This window comes from Polyodon spathula, chromosome 18 (assembly GCF_017654505.1).
Source record: "Polyodon spathula isolate WHYD16114869_AA chromosome 18, ASM1765450v1, whole genome shotgun sequence".
Lineage (NCBI taxonomy): Eukaryota > Metazoa > Chordata > Actinopteri > Acipenseriformes > Polyodontidae > Polyodon > Polyodon spathula.
The window spans coordinates 377,191-392,252 of NC_054551.1; the positions used below are offsets into that span (position 1 = coordinate 377,191).

Here is a 15,062-nt window from a genome sequence, read left to right on the forward strand (position 1 = left end):
TGCAACACTTTCAGCCGACTAACCCTTACACCTTGTGTGGATGTCAAAATGCAATATGAACAAATACAAAATTATATATATATATATATATATATATATATATATATATATATATATATATATATATAATGTGTCTTGGCAGACATGTATTAATGCACACAGTAGCGTTACTAACATGACGTGTGTGCGAATGGTATGCGCTCCACCCCACACAAAGCTCAGTGGAAAGTTTTTTTTTGCGAAATAAAGACCCACAGTTGCGCTGTTTACTGTGAGTCAGGCGGAACGATTTAAATTAGGGGGTGTTTCTTACATAACGTCAAGACGGAAACGAATTATTTTGCCTCGTTTTCCTGCTTTTTAATTCCTGCGGATTTGCTGTATTGTTTGAACGCTCGCGTACAGGTTTGTGCCCGAAACGTTGTGTTTTCTTTTGTTTTTCACGATTGTTTGTTTCCTCGGGGTTTCTTTGTTGATGCTTCGTAGGGTTACAAAGTAAATTAAAGTTACCGGACGGCAGATCGGTGGTGGTTTACATTCAGAACAGAATGTTTTATTAGTCTGGTTTATATTTGAAACATTAGCTCTAACTAGCTACATATGCGTGAAACAAATGCTTGCGGTTTCACAAAAGCTAGGGGCTGTGTGGAGGGGGGCTTCCAGGGTTTCCGCCTGTCTGTCTGTGTTTTTTTGCTATAATTGTATATACAAATTGAGTGTAAATATGATATTTGTCAAACAACTATAGAAGTGCAAGTTTAAACATCATACACTCGTTAGCGGTTCCGACCCATTTTCCAATCGTTGTGGTATACGCAGTCCTGTAGATTCACCAGAGCGCAGGACCGGACTAAGCTGTGTCATTTACCTGAAACCGTGTTGGTATCGTTTTACCGGACTGGGCGTGTGCGCACAAACAAAGAAACGACATGCAGTCAGTCAGCCTGCAGACGCGAACGACGATTTCAGTGTCCAGCAGCTTCTTCTTTCTCAGCTTGGTTGGAAATCAACAGCCACAGGGAAACCCCGGGACCGAGTACGAGAAGCCCTGGTTCTGAGGGCGTCTTTTCTGTACCACACACTGGGTTTGGGTTCCAAACACAATTCAAAGGGCACTGCCTGTAGCCTGTATTTTAATGAGGCTGCGTGAGCAGAGTGTGTTTTTGCTGGACGTGTGCATGGCTAGGCTGTCTGCTCCCTGTATGCTGGCGTTTATCAAGATGGGGTTTGTTTATTTGAAGGGCCGGCAATTGTGTCAGGGCTAAGCTTCATTGCATGCCCATCCTGACGGGATGCTAAGAATGGTTTGCACCAGAGGTCAGCAGAGTTCAGTTAGGTGAGCCCTGTACCAGAAACCCATTGAGTGCTCCATTAATCAACACAAACCGAAGTTCCGTGGCTTGTTCATTAGGGAAGATGATCCAATTCAATAAGAACAGTACCAGCAATCAGTATAATGTTGCTAGAGAATGATGTGCTGATGTAGAAACAAGTCATTGTTACAAATCCAGGACAGCTCGACGATGTTGCAAGCAGGACACCCTTTTGTGTCATTAAAACGTCCTGTTCCTTTTGTCAGGAGTGAAAGCTTACAGGAAATCCGTTCAGAAGTGTACAGATAAACTGAAGCCTCTATTTGCCATGCCGCTGGTGAAGGCTGGGCCAGTTAGTTTGCGGATTGCAGAAGTAGCCAGGCTGCATGGACTTGCTGCCACCGTTGGGCAAATTACATGACAAAACTTACAGTAGAAACGTAGGTGTGTCGTTCTCCATGATGCTACATCCTTCTTTAGTTAATGCTGAGCATATCTTTTTTACAGTTATGTCTAAGTAAACTGTGCCTCAGTCTTGCTGATTTTCAGATCGCTTACAAATCTCAAGTAAATAAAAATCTTTCTAAACGTTTAACCTGAACACGGCTTCTTTAACAAGCACCTGATGTTGATTTGTATTTATATAAAAATTTCTATCCAGTATTGTAAGCCACTGCGATTGAATTCTGTATGTGAAAGGCAGTGCTCCATTCAAAAAAAAAATACAAGTGTCAAATGTAAAGATGACAGTAAATATTAAACTAAGCTGACTTTTTCAATGACAAGTGTGTGTTGACAGTTGCAGGGTTATGCATGTATAACAAAGGCGTACACACTTGTTTTACATGGTTCCTTTGAGAGAGCAAGTCCTATCTGCAGTTAACGAGTTTGTTTGTTTCTCCCATCAGGTGAAAACATGGCCAGTGCACCCCCACTGGATGCCACCACTCCCCTGACAGGACCCGTGCCTCCTTCATATGAAGACACGATGAAGGGGTCCTATCCCCAGTACCCTCCCAACACAGGGTACCCTCCCCAGGGACCGAAGATGGGAGAATTCAACCAGCCACCATACCTGGTACAGCCACCACACCCAGGGTACCCTCCCCAGGGACCGGAGATGGGAAAGATCAACCAGCCACCATATCCAGTACAGCCAATGCAACCCCCCGTAACTAACCAAGTGGGTGAGTGGAACCCCAATTCAAGCATTTTCTTTATTCTTTAGTCTGACACACACATTAAACTGCAGGGTTTAAACCCCACCCCCCCCCAACACACACATTAAACTGCATGGTTTAACCCCCCCCCCCCCCACACACATTACCACTGCAGGGTTTAAACCCCACCCCCCCCCAACACACACATTAAACTGCAGGGTTTAAACCCCCCCCCCCCCCCCCCCCCCCCGTTCTCCCATGCAGTGTCGATGCAGACAATCATGGTGCAGCCCGGCGTGATTTTCAGAGACCAGCCTGTCCAGATGAACTGCCCAGCCTGCCAGCAGCTCATTGTGACCCGGCTGGAGTATACGTCCGGGACCCTCACCTGGCTGCTGTGTGGAGGACTTGCCATCGTGGGGTAGGTACAGGTACAGAGCGGAGGAATCTCCACCGTGGGGCAGGTACAGCAGCAGAGCGGAGGAATCTCCACCGTGGGGCAGGTACAGCAGCAGAGCGGAGGAATCTCCATCGTGGGGCAGGTACAGCAGCAGAGTGGAGGAATCTCCACCGTGGGGCAGGTACAGCAGCAGAGTGGAGGAATCTCCACCGTGGGGCAGGTACAGGTACAGAGCGGAGGAATCTCCACCGTGGGGCAGGTACAGCAGCAGAGCGGAGGAATCTCCACCGTGGGGCAGGTACAGCAGCAGAGCGGAGGAATCTCCACCGTGGGGCAGGTACAGCAGCAGAGCGGAGGAATCTCCACCGTGGGGCAGGTACAGCAGCAGAGCGGAGGAATCTCCACCGTGGGGCAGGTACAGCAGCAGAGCGGAGGAATCTCCACCGTGGGGCAGGTACAGCAGCAGAGCGGAGGAATCTCCACCGTGGGGCAGGTACAGCAGCAGAGCGGAGGAATCTCCACCGTGGGGCAGGTACAGCAGCAGAGCGGAGGAATCTCCACCGTGGGGCAGGTACAGCAGCAGAGCGGAGGAATCTCCACCGTGGGGCAGGTACAGGTACAGAGCGGAGGAATCTCCACCGTGGGGCAGGTACAGCAGCAGAGCGGAGGAATCTCCACCGTGGGGCAGGTACAGCAGCAGAGCGGAGGAATCTCCACCGTGGGGCAGGTACAGCAGCAGAGCGGAGGAATCTCCACCGTGGGGCAGGTACAGCAGCAGAGCGGAGGAATCTCCACCGTGGGGCAGGTACAGCAGCAGAGCGGAGGAATCTCCACCGTGGGGCAGGTACAGCAGCAGAGCGGAGGAATCTCCACCGTGGGGCAGGTACAGCAGCAGAGTGGAGGAATCTCCACCGTGGGGCAGGTACAGCAGCAGAGCGGAGGAATCTCCACCGTGGGGCAGGTACAGCAGCAGAGCGGAGGAATCTCCACCGTGGGGCAGGTACAGCAGCAGAGTGGAGGAATCTCTACTGTGGGGCAGGTACAGCAGCAGAGCGGAGGAATCTCCACCGTGGGGCAGGTACAGCAGCAGAGCGGAGGAATCTCCACCGTGGGGCAGGTACAGCAGCAGAGCGGAGGAATCTCCATCGTGGGGCAGGTACAGCAGCAGAGCGGAGGAATCTCCACCGTGGGGCAGGTACAGCAGCAGAGCGGAGGAATCTCCATCGTGGGGCAGGTACAGCAGCAGAGCGGAGGAATCTCCACCGTGGGGCAGGTACAGCAGCAGAGCGGAGGAATCTCCACCGTGGGGCAGGTACAGCAGCAGAGTGGAGGAATCTCCACCGTGGGGCAGGTACAGCAGCAGAGCGGAGGAATCTCCATCGTGGGGCAGGTACAGCAGCAGAGCGGAGGAATCTCCACCGTGGGGCAGGTACAGCAGCAGAGCGGAGGAATCTCCACCGTGGGGCAGGTACAGCAGCAGAGTGGAGGAATCTCTACTGTGGGGCAGGTACAGCAGCAGAGCGGAGGAATCTCCACCGTGGGGCAGGTACAGCAGCAGAGTGGAGGAATCTCCACCGTGGGGCAGGTACAGCAGCAGAGCGGAGGAATCTCCACCGTGGGGCAGGTACAGCAGCAGAGCGGAGGAATCTCCACCGTGGGGCAGGTACAGCAGCAGAGCGGAGGAATCTCCACCGTGGGGCAGGTACAGCAGCAGAGTGGAGGAATCTCCATCGTGGGGCAGGTACAGCAGCAGAGCGGAGGAATCTCCACCGTGGGGCAGGTACAGCAGCAGAGCGGAGGAATCTCCATCGTGGGGCAGGTACAGCAGCAGAGTGGAGGAATCTCCACCGTGGGGCAGGTACAGGTGCAGAGTGGAGGAATCTCCACCGTGGGGCAGGTACAGCAGCAGAGCGGAGGAATCTCCACCGTGGGGCAGGTACAGCAGCAGAGTGGAGGAATCTCCACCGTGGGGCAGGTACAGGTACAGAGCGGAGGAATCTCCACCGTGGGGCAGGTACAGCAGCAGAGCGGAGGAATCTCCACCGTGGGGCAGGTACAGCAGCAGAGCGGAGGAATCTCCACCGTGGGGCAGGTACAGCAGCAGAGCGGAGGAATCTCCACCGTGGGGCAGGTACAGCAGCAGAGCGGAGGAATCTCCATCGTGGGGCAGGTACAGCAGCAGAGCGGAGGAATCTCCACCGTGGGGCAGGTACAGCAGCAGAGCGGAGGAATCTCCACCGTGGGGCAGGTACAGGTACAGAGCGGAGGAATCTCCACCGTGGGGCAGGTACAGCAGCAGAGTGGAGGAATCTCCACCGTGGGGCAGGTACAGCAGCAGAGCGGAGGAATCTCCACCGTGGGGCAGGTACAGCAGCAGAGCGGAGGAATCTCCACCGTGGGGCAGGTACAGCAGCAGAGCGGAGGAATCTCCACCGTGGGGCAGGTACAGCAGCAGAGCGGAGGAATCTCCACCGTGGGGCAGGTACAGCAGCAGAGCGGAGGAATCTCCACCGTGGGGCAGGTACAGCAGCAGAGCGGAGGAATCTCCACCGTGGGGCAGGTACAGCAGCAGAGCGGAGGAATCTCCACCGTGGGGCAGGTACAGGTACAGAGCGGAGGAATCTCCACCGTGGGGCAGGTACAGCAGCAGAGCGGAGGAATCTCCACCGTGGGGCAGGTACAGCAGCAGAGCGGAGGAATCTCCACCGTGGGGCAGGTACAGCAGCAGAGCGGAGGAATCTCCACCGTGGGGCAGGTACAGCAGCAGAGTGGAGGAATCTCTACTGTGGGGCAGGTACAGCAGCAGAGCGGAGGAATCTCCACCGTGGGGCAGGTACAGCAGCAGAGTGGAGGAATCTCCACCGTGGGGCAGGTACAGCAGCAGAGCGGAGGAATCTCCACCGTGGGGCAGGTACAGCAGCAGAGCGGAGGAATCTCTACTGTGGGGCAGGTACAGCAGCAGAGCGGAGGAATCTCCACCGTGGGGCAGGTACAGCAGCAGAGCGGAGGAATCTCTACCGTGGGGCAGGTACAGCAGCAGAGCGGAGGAATCTCCACCGTGGGGCAGGTACAGCAGCAGAGCGGAGGAATCTCCACCGTGGGGCAGGTACAGCAGCAGAGCGGAGGAATCTCTACCGTGGGGCAGGTACAGCAGCAGAGCGGAGGAATCTCTACTGTGGGGCAGGTACAGCAGCAGAGCGGAGGAATCTCTACCGTGGGGCAGGTACAGGTGCAGAGTGGAGGAATCTCCATCGTGGGGTAGGTACAGCAGCAGAGTGGAGGAATCTCTACTGTGGGGCAGGTACAGCAGCAGAGCGGAGGAATCTCCACCGTGGGGCAGGTACAGCAGCAGAGTGGAGGAATCTCCACTGTGGGGCAGGTACAGCAGCAGAATGGAGGAATCTGTTGCTGTGCTTGTCATTTGAGGCGCTACATTTTTTAAAAATCTATTTTTGTTCTAAAATGTAATTTGTTTGTCAGTGGACCGCGACTGCACTTCCGTCAATCTGAAACTGGCTTCTTTCGAGGGCAGGCAGCTGCTGCTGCTGCTTCAGAAGGGATGTGGCCTGAATTCACTCGCGCCACAATCCCACGCCTCTGTGAATCCCAGTGCAGATGGCACCCCCATAAAAGTATATTAACAAACATTTGTAATACGTGTCAGAACAACAGAACAACCATTGGTGTGTCTGTGTGAGACAAAATGAGTTAAAAATGTATCCAAATTCGAGTTATGCATAAATACATAAACATCCACACACACATATATATATATATATATGTGGTTTAATATATATAAAATCTCCTAACACAACCTTGTTGCTGAGGCTTGTTTTGCCCTTTTAAAAACAGAACCAGACCCAGAATTACAGATTTAACAACTTACATGCACTTTATTATTTACAATAACAAAGTAAACCAAAAGAGAAAGCCAACGCCCATCTGGAGTACTAACTAAGCTCGTAACGAAAGTCCCTCGCTCCAAACCAGGCGGCTACACCATTTACCAGTAAAACAAAAACACTTTTTGTTTTGTAAGGTTCACACAGATTCTTTCTTTGTTCGACCACACCGGTCTCTTCACAGGCTTCATATTCATGGGCTTCACACAGACAGCCTCAAACAAGCTTCTTGGCCTGTTTAAATACCTGCCTGTTAATCACAGGCAGGTGACGTTTATTATCTTGATCCAGGGAAACTGCTTCCTGGCTCAGTCCCATAACATTCTGGAGTATGTAGTCCTTTTTCCCTCCTGGACTATACATATTTCTCTCCTTTTGCCCCCTAGTCTGCCACAATATTTTTATTGTAAGGGTTATGTATTTAATCACACGCAGATCAATGTAATGTAAAGCATTCAGAGATGAGAAAGAATAATCGCCATGTGACTCGTTTAGGACTTCGGGGGGGGGGGGTTGCCATGACAGCGGGAGTGGCACGTTTCTATTTTCCTGTGAGAGTTCTGTCTTCATTGCAATGAATTCTCCAAAAAGTGACCTGGCTGGCATTGAAGATTTTGAACAAAAAAGTGTGACATTTAATTTGATGTTTCTTTTAGTATTTCTAATACTGTAATACAAATAAGTACTCAAATATATATAAATTACAATATCAATGCACCATAACCCTATTTTGTAACCACCCTGTGTTTAGTCATGGGGTGTACCTGGTTGCTGGGAGTCAAAATAGATGCCAGTTTCCAGTTGTCAGATTTTGTTTCAGAGTAAACAGTATTTGTGAATTTATAAAAGTGTGAAAACCACACTAAAATATATACACTGACTCTTGAGATTTCCTGGCACACCCACACAAGAGTGGTGATAGAGTTCCGGGCCATCCTGACAAGAGGGGTTTGAAAAGGCAGCATGGTTTTTTAATCTGAATATATCAGGATTAGTGATTTCAGTGAAGCGTGTCCTCATTAACGAAGTGTGTGCCTTTCTGTTCTGTCCAGGTGCCTCTATGGTTGCTGCCTGATCCCATTCTGCATCGATGGTGCAAAAGACGTGAATCACTGGTGTCCGAATTGCAACCGAGTCATTGGACACCACAGGCGCCTGTAGCAGACCAGAGATTACTCATCACTTCTTTTTCAAGAGCTCTAGTTGTCAGGGCAGGAGAAGGAGGGGAAGGGAGAGAGGCACATGAATCTAAAAATCATGACATACTCAATTTCCTTTCTTAGCGAGGGAACCCAGCCTATAGTCTTTAACTTGGCTCTGTCGTTTATAGGATACTGTTAAAAAAAATCTGAAGTCAGTTTCTCAGCAATCAGAACACCAACAGATTGTACATGGGACCATATATATATATATATATATATAGATATATATCTATATATATATATATATCATTATATATTATATATATAATCTATGTATATATATATATATATATATCTTGCTAATCGATTGTAAAGCAAACAGACTGTTGCAATTATTCCTGGCCTATTTTGTGTTGTTTCTTCATCGCAGCTTTTTGGGTTTTGTTTTTTAAGAACATTTAAATAATTATGTGCAATTATTTGAATGGGCTTTAGGAAACAAAAGTCTAATGTTAGCATGTTATCCTATCCTATAGAGGCCTGTGCTCCGGCATTTCCAATGAAACTGACTCCTGTTTGGTTGGGAATGCTCCAGTGTTGTGTGTCTGCTGTGGGACGCTCACAGTACTGTAGTGTAGTGTGCTATACTGTGCTACTGCAGAGCAGGGGCTGTATTCACATATTACAGACACAGAACCGACATTAATCACAAGCATGTTTTCGTCAGCATTCTGTTTGTTTTTACCTGCCAAGTGCCTTGGGTCTATTCTGAAACAAAAAACACTTTTTCACAACTTATTTTTGTTTCTTGGCTGTAAAGTCTTTTTTTTTTTTTTAAACTACGATAACATTTTGTACGATATATTATTTCTAAGTAACAAATATATAGTAAATATACTTCAATATATAGTTTATTCTTGTATCTGCATCTTGTTCCATGTTTTCTTTAAGCTCTGTTTTCCAAACTGTTTTTCTGTAAGTGCTATAAAAGTGTAACAGGACAATGGTTCTTGTTTAAAATGCACAATCCTTTCTCTGCCAATCCAAACTCTTGCTTGTGTCCTTCATTCAGCCATTCATTGTGTTCTTCTGTATTGAGTAAGAAATAAAAAAGCCACAACTGACAATGTTTTATCCAGATTTTTAAAGTACTAGTACCCTGATTGGTTAAAACTGCTGTTGCCTAGCAGTGTGATCCATTCTGGGTTAGATTAGGAGTTTAATAAGACACACCTGAGCTTGTTACCTGCGCACACACTGTGGCTAGTGAACCTTGCATTAACACTTGGAATGGGTGACACTGCTATGCAATAGGAGTTTTATTCCCATCCCTGCTTCTCAAATCAAACCCCATGCCTAAATCATGCTGTTCTTCACAGAATAAATGTGACCATTTCGCACCGAAAGTTCCTGTGTGACTAAGAGCAAAATCAGAACACATACGCCTTGAATTAATTTTATTATTTTATATTATTTATATCAGGAGAAGTCAATATTGGCCCAAAAATGTAAATTTGATTGTTTGATGTTAAATATAGACTTCAAAACAAGACTAGATAAAGGACAAGATAAAGTTCATGCCAAGTATGCACCCAGGTTATAGTCGATGTAATGTTCCTGAGGGGCGGCTTGAAGCACAGATTGATTCAACAGTCACAATATTTCTGAATTCAACACTGTTTAGTGTTTAATAGTTAAAGAAATAGCCAGAAATGTGGTTTGTTCAATGCAGCATGCACAGTATCACCACAAAACCACGCGAAAAACAGCACTGGTGAAACAAGCCAGTAAACACACGACCAGAGTTCCTATCAGCTTGGCTTTTACAGCGTTTCCAAGATACTAAACATACTGTCACACGGATTGTTTCAGAGTTGCACTAGAATTAAATCTAAATCATGTTGGGGCCAAATGCATTATAAAGTATAGCTATGTCAACACTATAAAACTGATTTAATTCAGGCCCAAGTTTGCAAAATGTACCGACTGTCTCGCCCAGCTGCACTGGCTACCTGTAAAGTTCAGGATTACTTTCAAAACTCTCCTGCTTGCCTACAAGACCCTCCATCACACAGGTCCAGGGTATCTCTCCACCCTGCTGACCCGCTGTGTCCCTGCACGCAAGCCGAGCTCCTCTGACTCTGGCCTGCTTGTTATACACAAGCATAAGTGCCCCACACTCAGAGAGGGCTCTTTTAGCTTCATGGCCCTGACTCTAGGGAACTCTCTCCCAGCTCTAGTGCGTGCAGCTCCCACAGTCGCTCGCTTCAAATCAACTCGCAAGACCTGCTTGTTCTCTCTTGCTTTCAATGCTCTCTAAGCCTGGTATCTGTTATCTAAATTTCTGTTTCAGGTTTTTCACTCCATCTTTATTTGTATGATTCTGTATGACACACACACACATCCACAATGTCTAGACTTCACATCATAGCCCTGTCTTTAATGTGCTATGCCCTGTCTTTAATGTATTATGCATTGTTACTCATTATCTTGTAAAGTGCTTTGTGATGGTGGTCCACTATGAAAGGTGCTATATAAAATAAATATTGATTAAATTTAACAATGCAGTGCCTGCAGTATCTTGGTAAATGTAATGCTAAATGATTGGTAAATTCTGATCCAGAAATGGCAAGCAGACACGATTCCTTTTAAATTGTGGAGGGGAAATTATCATTATTTCTCTAAAAACAGAGCGGTTGAACAGCAGTCTGTGAACCACAGATGCGGGGGGGGGGGGGGGGGGGGGGGGGGACAAACCATTCTGTATAGGGGGAGGGAGCGCACATATAACACATATAACACAGAAATATAATGCATAACAATATATAAAACAAACTTGTACAAAACAAATATTAGGCGACTGCGTGATTGTTTGCCGTACGTAAAACGCACTTACATGAATATTTAATTGTATGTACGCATCATTTTGTTTTGCTCCCCCTTGGTCTTTATACTGATGGAAGAATGGACAGTACACAGTCTTCCAGTAAGTAGCTCAATTCCTATTGACTGCGTATAGAGGGTAGACGCATCTGAGCTACTTGGTAAGTATACCTGGTATGTGTTTCCTTTCGTCTTCTTCGAATTACAGCTAGTGCAATACGTTTACAAGTTTTATTCAGAGAGTCGAGAATCTTTTTCTCCATGCAGTTTGTTGCAGATTAATAAAAGCTTTTAAACCAGTGGTTTTGTCGTAGAGTGCCGGACACTGTATAGCGGAAAGAGCAACGATTTAACTTAAACACTACTGTTTAATTTGTAACTTTTTTTTTTCAATGACAGTCTAATTTACTAATGTTAGTGTGCGCAATTTCTACAACGCGTAGGGCTGAACCATCTAGTCTGTAATTCTGTATCTCATAGTCCATTTTATACTAAGTACCAGGGGCACAGCAGACACACAGCACTGAATGTATGATTGCATTTTTTCCCCTTTGTATTAAGGGCTCCGCTCAAACTAGTAAGGAACCAGAGTAAGATCCTCCTCTCATTATTTATTAAAAAACAAACAAACAAACAAAACTGAGTTTGCATGCATTTGTTAATATGGTACATTAATTATCATCATAATGTATTGCAATTACATTTTATAGTTACATATACACCCCCGCCCGTGCCACAGTATTCCTGTGCTTAAAGTTTCATTACAGCACTCACTCTTGCTTTTGTTGCAGATTGTTACAGTTAGGGATGGAGTCAATTAAAACAATCAGCGCTGGCTGATGGCCGATTATACTCACTTCCTTTTCTAGCGCACATTCCAGTTAAACGCCTTTGCACGCCTTACGCACACTGCTGAAATGCACTTCCAATTGAAAACATGTGTACACTAACGCTATTGGGAATTTCAATTAAATGCTGCCCCTCTCATCCCACCCCTCCTCCCCCAGCCTTGTAAAGGTAGCCGGATTGTTTACAGCAGGGGTCTCCAATCCAGGTCCAGGATTGGAGACTGTTTGTTGTAATGTTGTAAACAATATGGCTAGATGTGGCTTTCAGCTCCAGAGGAAGTGAGCCGTCGTCCTTCCCCATGGGGCCTCTTAGGAGAGACTCTCAAGCGCAGTGCACTTGGGTTAATTGTATTCTTGAGTGCGAGTGCTCTTGAAATTCATCTGATCGATCGTTGCCAATTTCATATCATTTTTTTTTTAATTTATTTTGCTTTTACGTTGCAGCAGCCATGAAGTCACAGCTTTTCTTCGTGAGATGGATTTGTGATTTGTCAATTTGCATTGATTATTTGTGAGTGTGGGTAAAGAACCAGGACGAGGCTTTAAATATATTTTTAAAATTGCCGCTTAAATTCCCATTCGTCATTCACCTTTACCCTGGGAATGTTTGGCTAAAGGGTTTATTCTTAATACATTATTTCTGTAATAAAGTATGTGTGAATTTTGTGCATTTTATTTTTTGTATTATAGGCAAAATGTCTGCTCCACCAGCATCCACACCAAGTAAGTTAGCTACAGTAATTCTTTTACCTCTAAGACAGTGCAACACTAACTGAAAGCATGGCTTACAAACGAAAATTCCTTTAACAAAGTCAGTACCATCGTGTTTTAAAATTGAAAAAAAATGTTTACTTTAACATGTACTTCTTTCAAAACTACACATTTTGTTTCTGTTATCTTACTAATTCTAATAGAAATGAGTTATTCAGCTGTTACTCCAAGTGCAACCAACCACTAACTACTCTCTCTTATAAGGTTACTGTGGTTAGTTGTTTACCGGATTTGTCCTTTCCTATACATTCTTGCACATGCTTTACCACTTCAATCATTATAACCCCAAGTTGCCTTATCATCTCTACTAATGCCAAAGTCACTTCCAGCAAACTGGTTTAACATTACCACCACATTTAGTTTCACAGGACTACCAAATCATTCTACTCTGCACCTGGGCATTTAGTTAATGTTGCTCTGCTTCCTTCTCAGCGACTGTGAATGTCGTACAAGTGCAGCCTCCGGTTCTGTTCTATGACAGACCGCTCCAGATGCTTTGTCCCAGATGCCAGCACTCGATTGTGACCAACATAGTGTCCACTGCTGGGACAATGACGTACCTTACATGCGGAGCGCTTTTCCTTTTTGGGTACGTTAAAAAAAAAGCGAAAGCTTTCTTTTGTAAATGATACCAGTGGTGTCCACCGGGGTTAGGCATTACTATTCTAAAGCTGAAAGAACATAAAGCTGCATTGTGGCTTGGGATTGGTGTCAGGAGACTAGGTTTCAGCTCACTGCACAGCCCACTAGATCTTCTGGAACCAGGTTTCAAGCCACTGTTCCTGAGCTTAAAAACAGGTTTACTGCATGCTGTCCATGTTAAAATAGTGTATATTCCAAGGAGTTTAAGGGATTACTCTCCTAACATTCAAGTGGCACACAGAACTTGTTCTGTGACAGAAATGCCAGGTGCTGGTCAGTGAGATGGGATGGTACTGGTCTTCTCCAGGGTGGAGTATAACAGTGTCATCCTCTTCCCTAGGTGTGTCTTCGGCTGCTGTCTGATTCCCTTCTGTGTGGACAGTCTGAAGGACTCCGTTCACACCTGTCCAAACTGCAAGAACGTTCTTGGCATTCACAAACGTTGCTGATATTTTTCTTCATCATGAGGTGTCCACTTTTTTTTTCTCTAAATCTTTTTAATTACCATTCAATTTTATTCTCATAAAAATCCTAAATTTGAAAAACAACACCTGCTGCCCTCGATCCAGTGCATCGAATCATCCTGACCCTTGACAACAAATTGTTTTGTGTACATTTTAAACTTATTTTTTAAAATGTGTTTTTGTATACCTTTACGAACACAGCACTTAAAACCACTTCACACACGTTATACAGATATGCAAATTTACAACTATCGCCTGCTCAAAGACATTAGCAGCTAACTTTTTAATTTCTCAGTGTTCCTTTGAACTCTTGTGACTCACTGAGCATTTTACAGAAGGGACAGTTTTGTCTGTGGGTGTCATTTTGTGTCAGATGTCAGAGACAATAATTTACTCACTGCTAAAAACAAACCAACCACATACATGTTAAACACACACACACACACACAGAGTTTGGTCTAAAACACCCAAGGTAACGTTCCACACCATCCCACCTCTATAACTATTGCTCACTGTTGCACTTGCTTAGTTTAAAATGTGCTGATTTTATTTTCTTCTCCTTTGTACAGCAAGTGAGAAACAACCAACCCCCAGAACAGGACAGCACCAAAAACGTGCTGAATTTCTTTTTCATGTGAACGATTACTCTCTTTTATCATTTACTTTTTTTGTAGTGGATTTTTTTAAAAGCAAATCTGTCTAATCAAATAAATGAATATAATGCACTGCTACTTCTCCAAACTAGGATGTAATGAAGCAATTCTGTCACTGTGACTCACAAGACTCTCAATGTGATGAGCACTCCATTGTAATCTCTGTTGAATGTATTTTATCTGCTTTATTAGCACTATGCTTTACTATGCTTGTAAACATTTGTTTACAGGTTATTATTGTGGCAAATAAAAGATTACTTTTTAAACAGAAGCAGCTTTTGTTTCTACTATTACTGTACAAAAAAGGGAAGTTTTATTTTGTTTTCAATGTCATTGTTCTTGCTTCCACAGCAAAAGCGGTGGTTTTATTGAAACTAGTTCTCAGCAGTGTTGGACACAAGCACACCCATAATCCTGGCTTTACATTTTCTGACAGCCTAGTTACTGCAGAATGTCTTCCCCTTTCTCCAGTGGCGTATCTGCACTGCTGGATCTGCAAGGCACAGTCCCACACAAAGAGGGCATTCACTCTGTTGCAACTTAGGGTTACTATGGTGCTTCTACAATAGATGTACAGTGAAAGGAATCTCCACAGCCCTGTTCTGCGGCCAACATTGTAAGGGCAACCTTTTTTTTTTTTTTGTTACCGCTTGCTCATTTACCGGAATGCCAAATAAAAAAAAACTCATATGCTGGGCTCTCAAGTGGCACATCCAGTAAAGTGGAGTGCAGGATGTTCCCTATAGCCTGGAGGTTGCCAGTTCAAGTCCAGGCTATTCTATTGCGGACCGTAGACCGTAGGAGCAGCACACAATTGGCTGAGTGCCGCTGTTGGTGGGGCTTAGGTCGGCCAGGATGTCCTCAGCTCACTGTGCACCAGCGAC

The 15,062-nt window shown here is 45.8% G+C and overlaps 1 protein-coding gene across 1 annotated transcript; it reads left to right on the forward strand.

Annotated features, from left to right (window-relative positions):
- The first annotated feature begins 266 nt into the window (after window positions 1-266).
- Window positions 267-14,449, forward strand: LOC121331135 (lipopolysaccharide-induced tumor necrosis factor-alpha factor homolog). Its single transcript, XM_041278347.1, has 9 exons — window positions 267-405; window positions 2,222-2,500; window positions 2,738-2,894; window positions 7,828-7,935; window positions 12,093-12,118; window positions 12,339-12,371; window positions 12,852-13,008; window positions 13,402-13,529; window positions 14,095-14,449. The coding sequence occupies exons 2-8, from the start codon at window positions 2,230-2,232 to the stop codon at window positions 13,508-13,510; spliced, it is 861 nt and encodes a 286-aa protein (XP_041134281.1). The 5' UTR covers window positions 267-405; window positions 2,222-2,229; the 3' UTR covers window positions 13,511-13,529; window positions 14,095-14,449.
- The last annotated feature ends 613 nt before the right edge of the window (window positions 14,450-15,062 follow it).

Coding starts and splice junctions, on each gene's coding strand:
- LOC121331135 (XM_041278347.1), top strand. CDS start 2,230: ATGGCCAGTGCACCCCCACTGGATGCCACCACTCCCCTGACAGGACCC. Junction 7,936..12,092: donor GGACACCACAGGCGCCTGTA/GCAGACCAGAGA, acceptor TTTACGTTGCAG/CAGCCATGAAGTCACAGCTT. Junction 13,009..13,401: donor GGAGCGCTTTTCCTTTTTGG/GTACGTTAAAAA, acceptor CCTCTTCCCTAG/GTGTGTCTTCGGCTGCTGTC.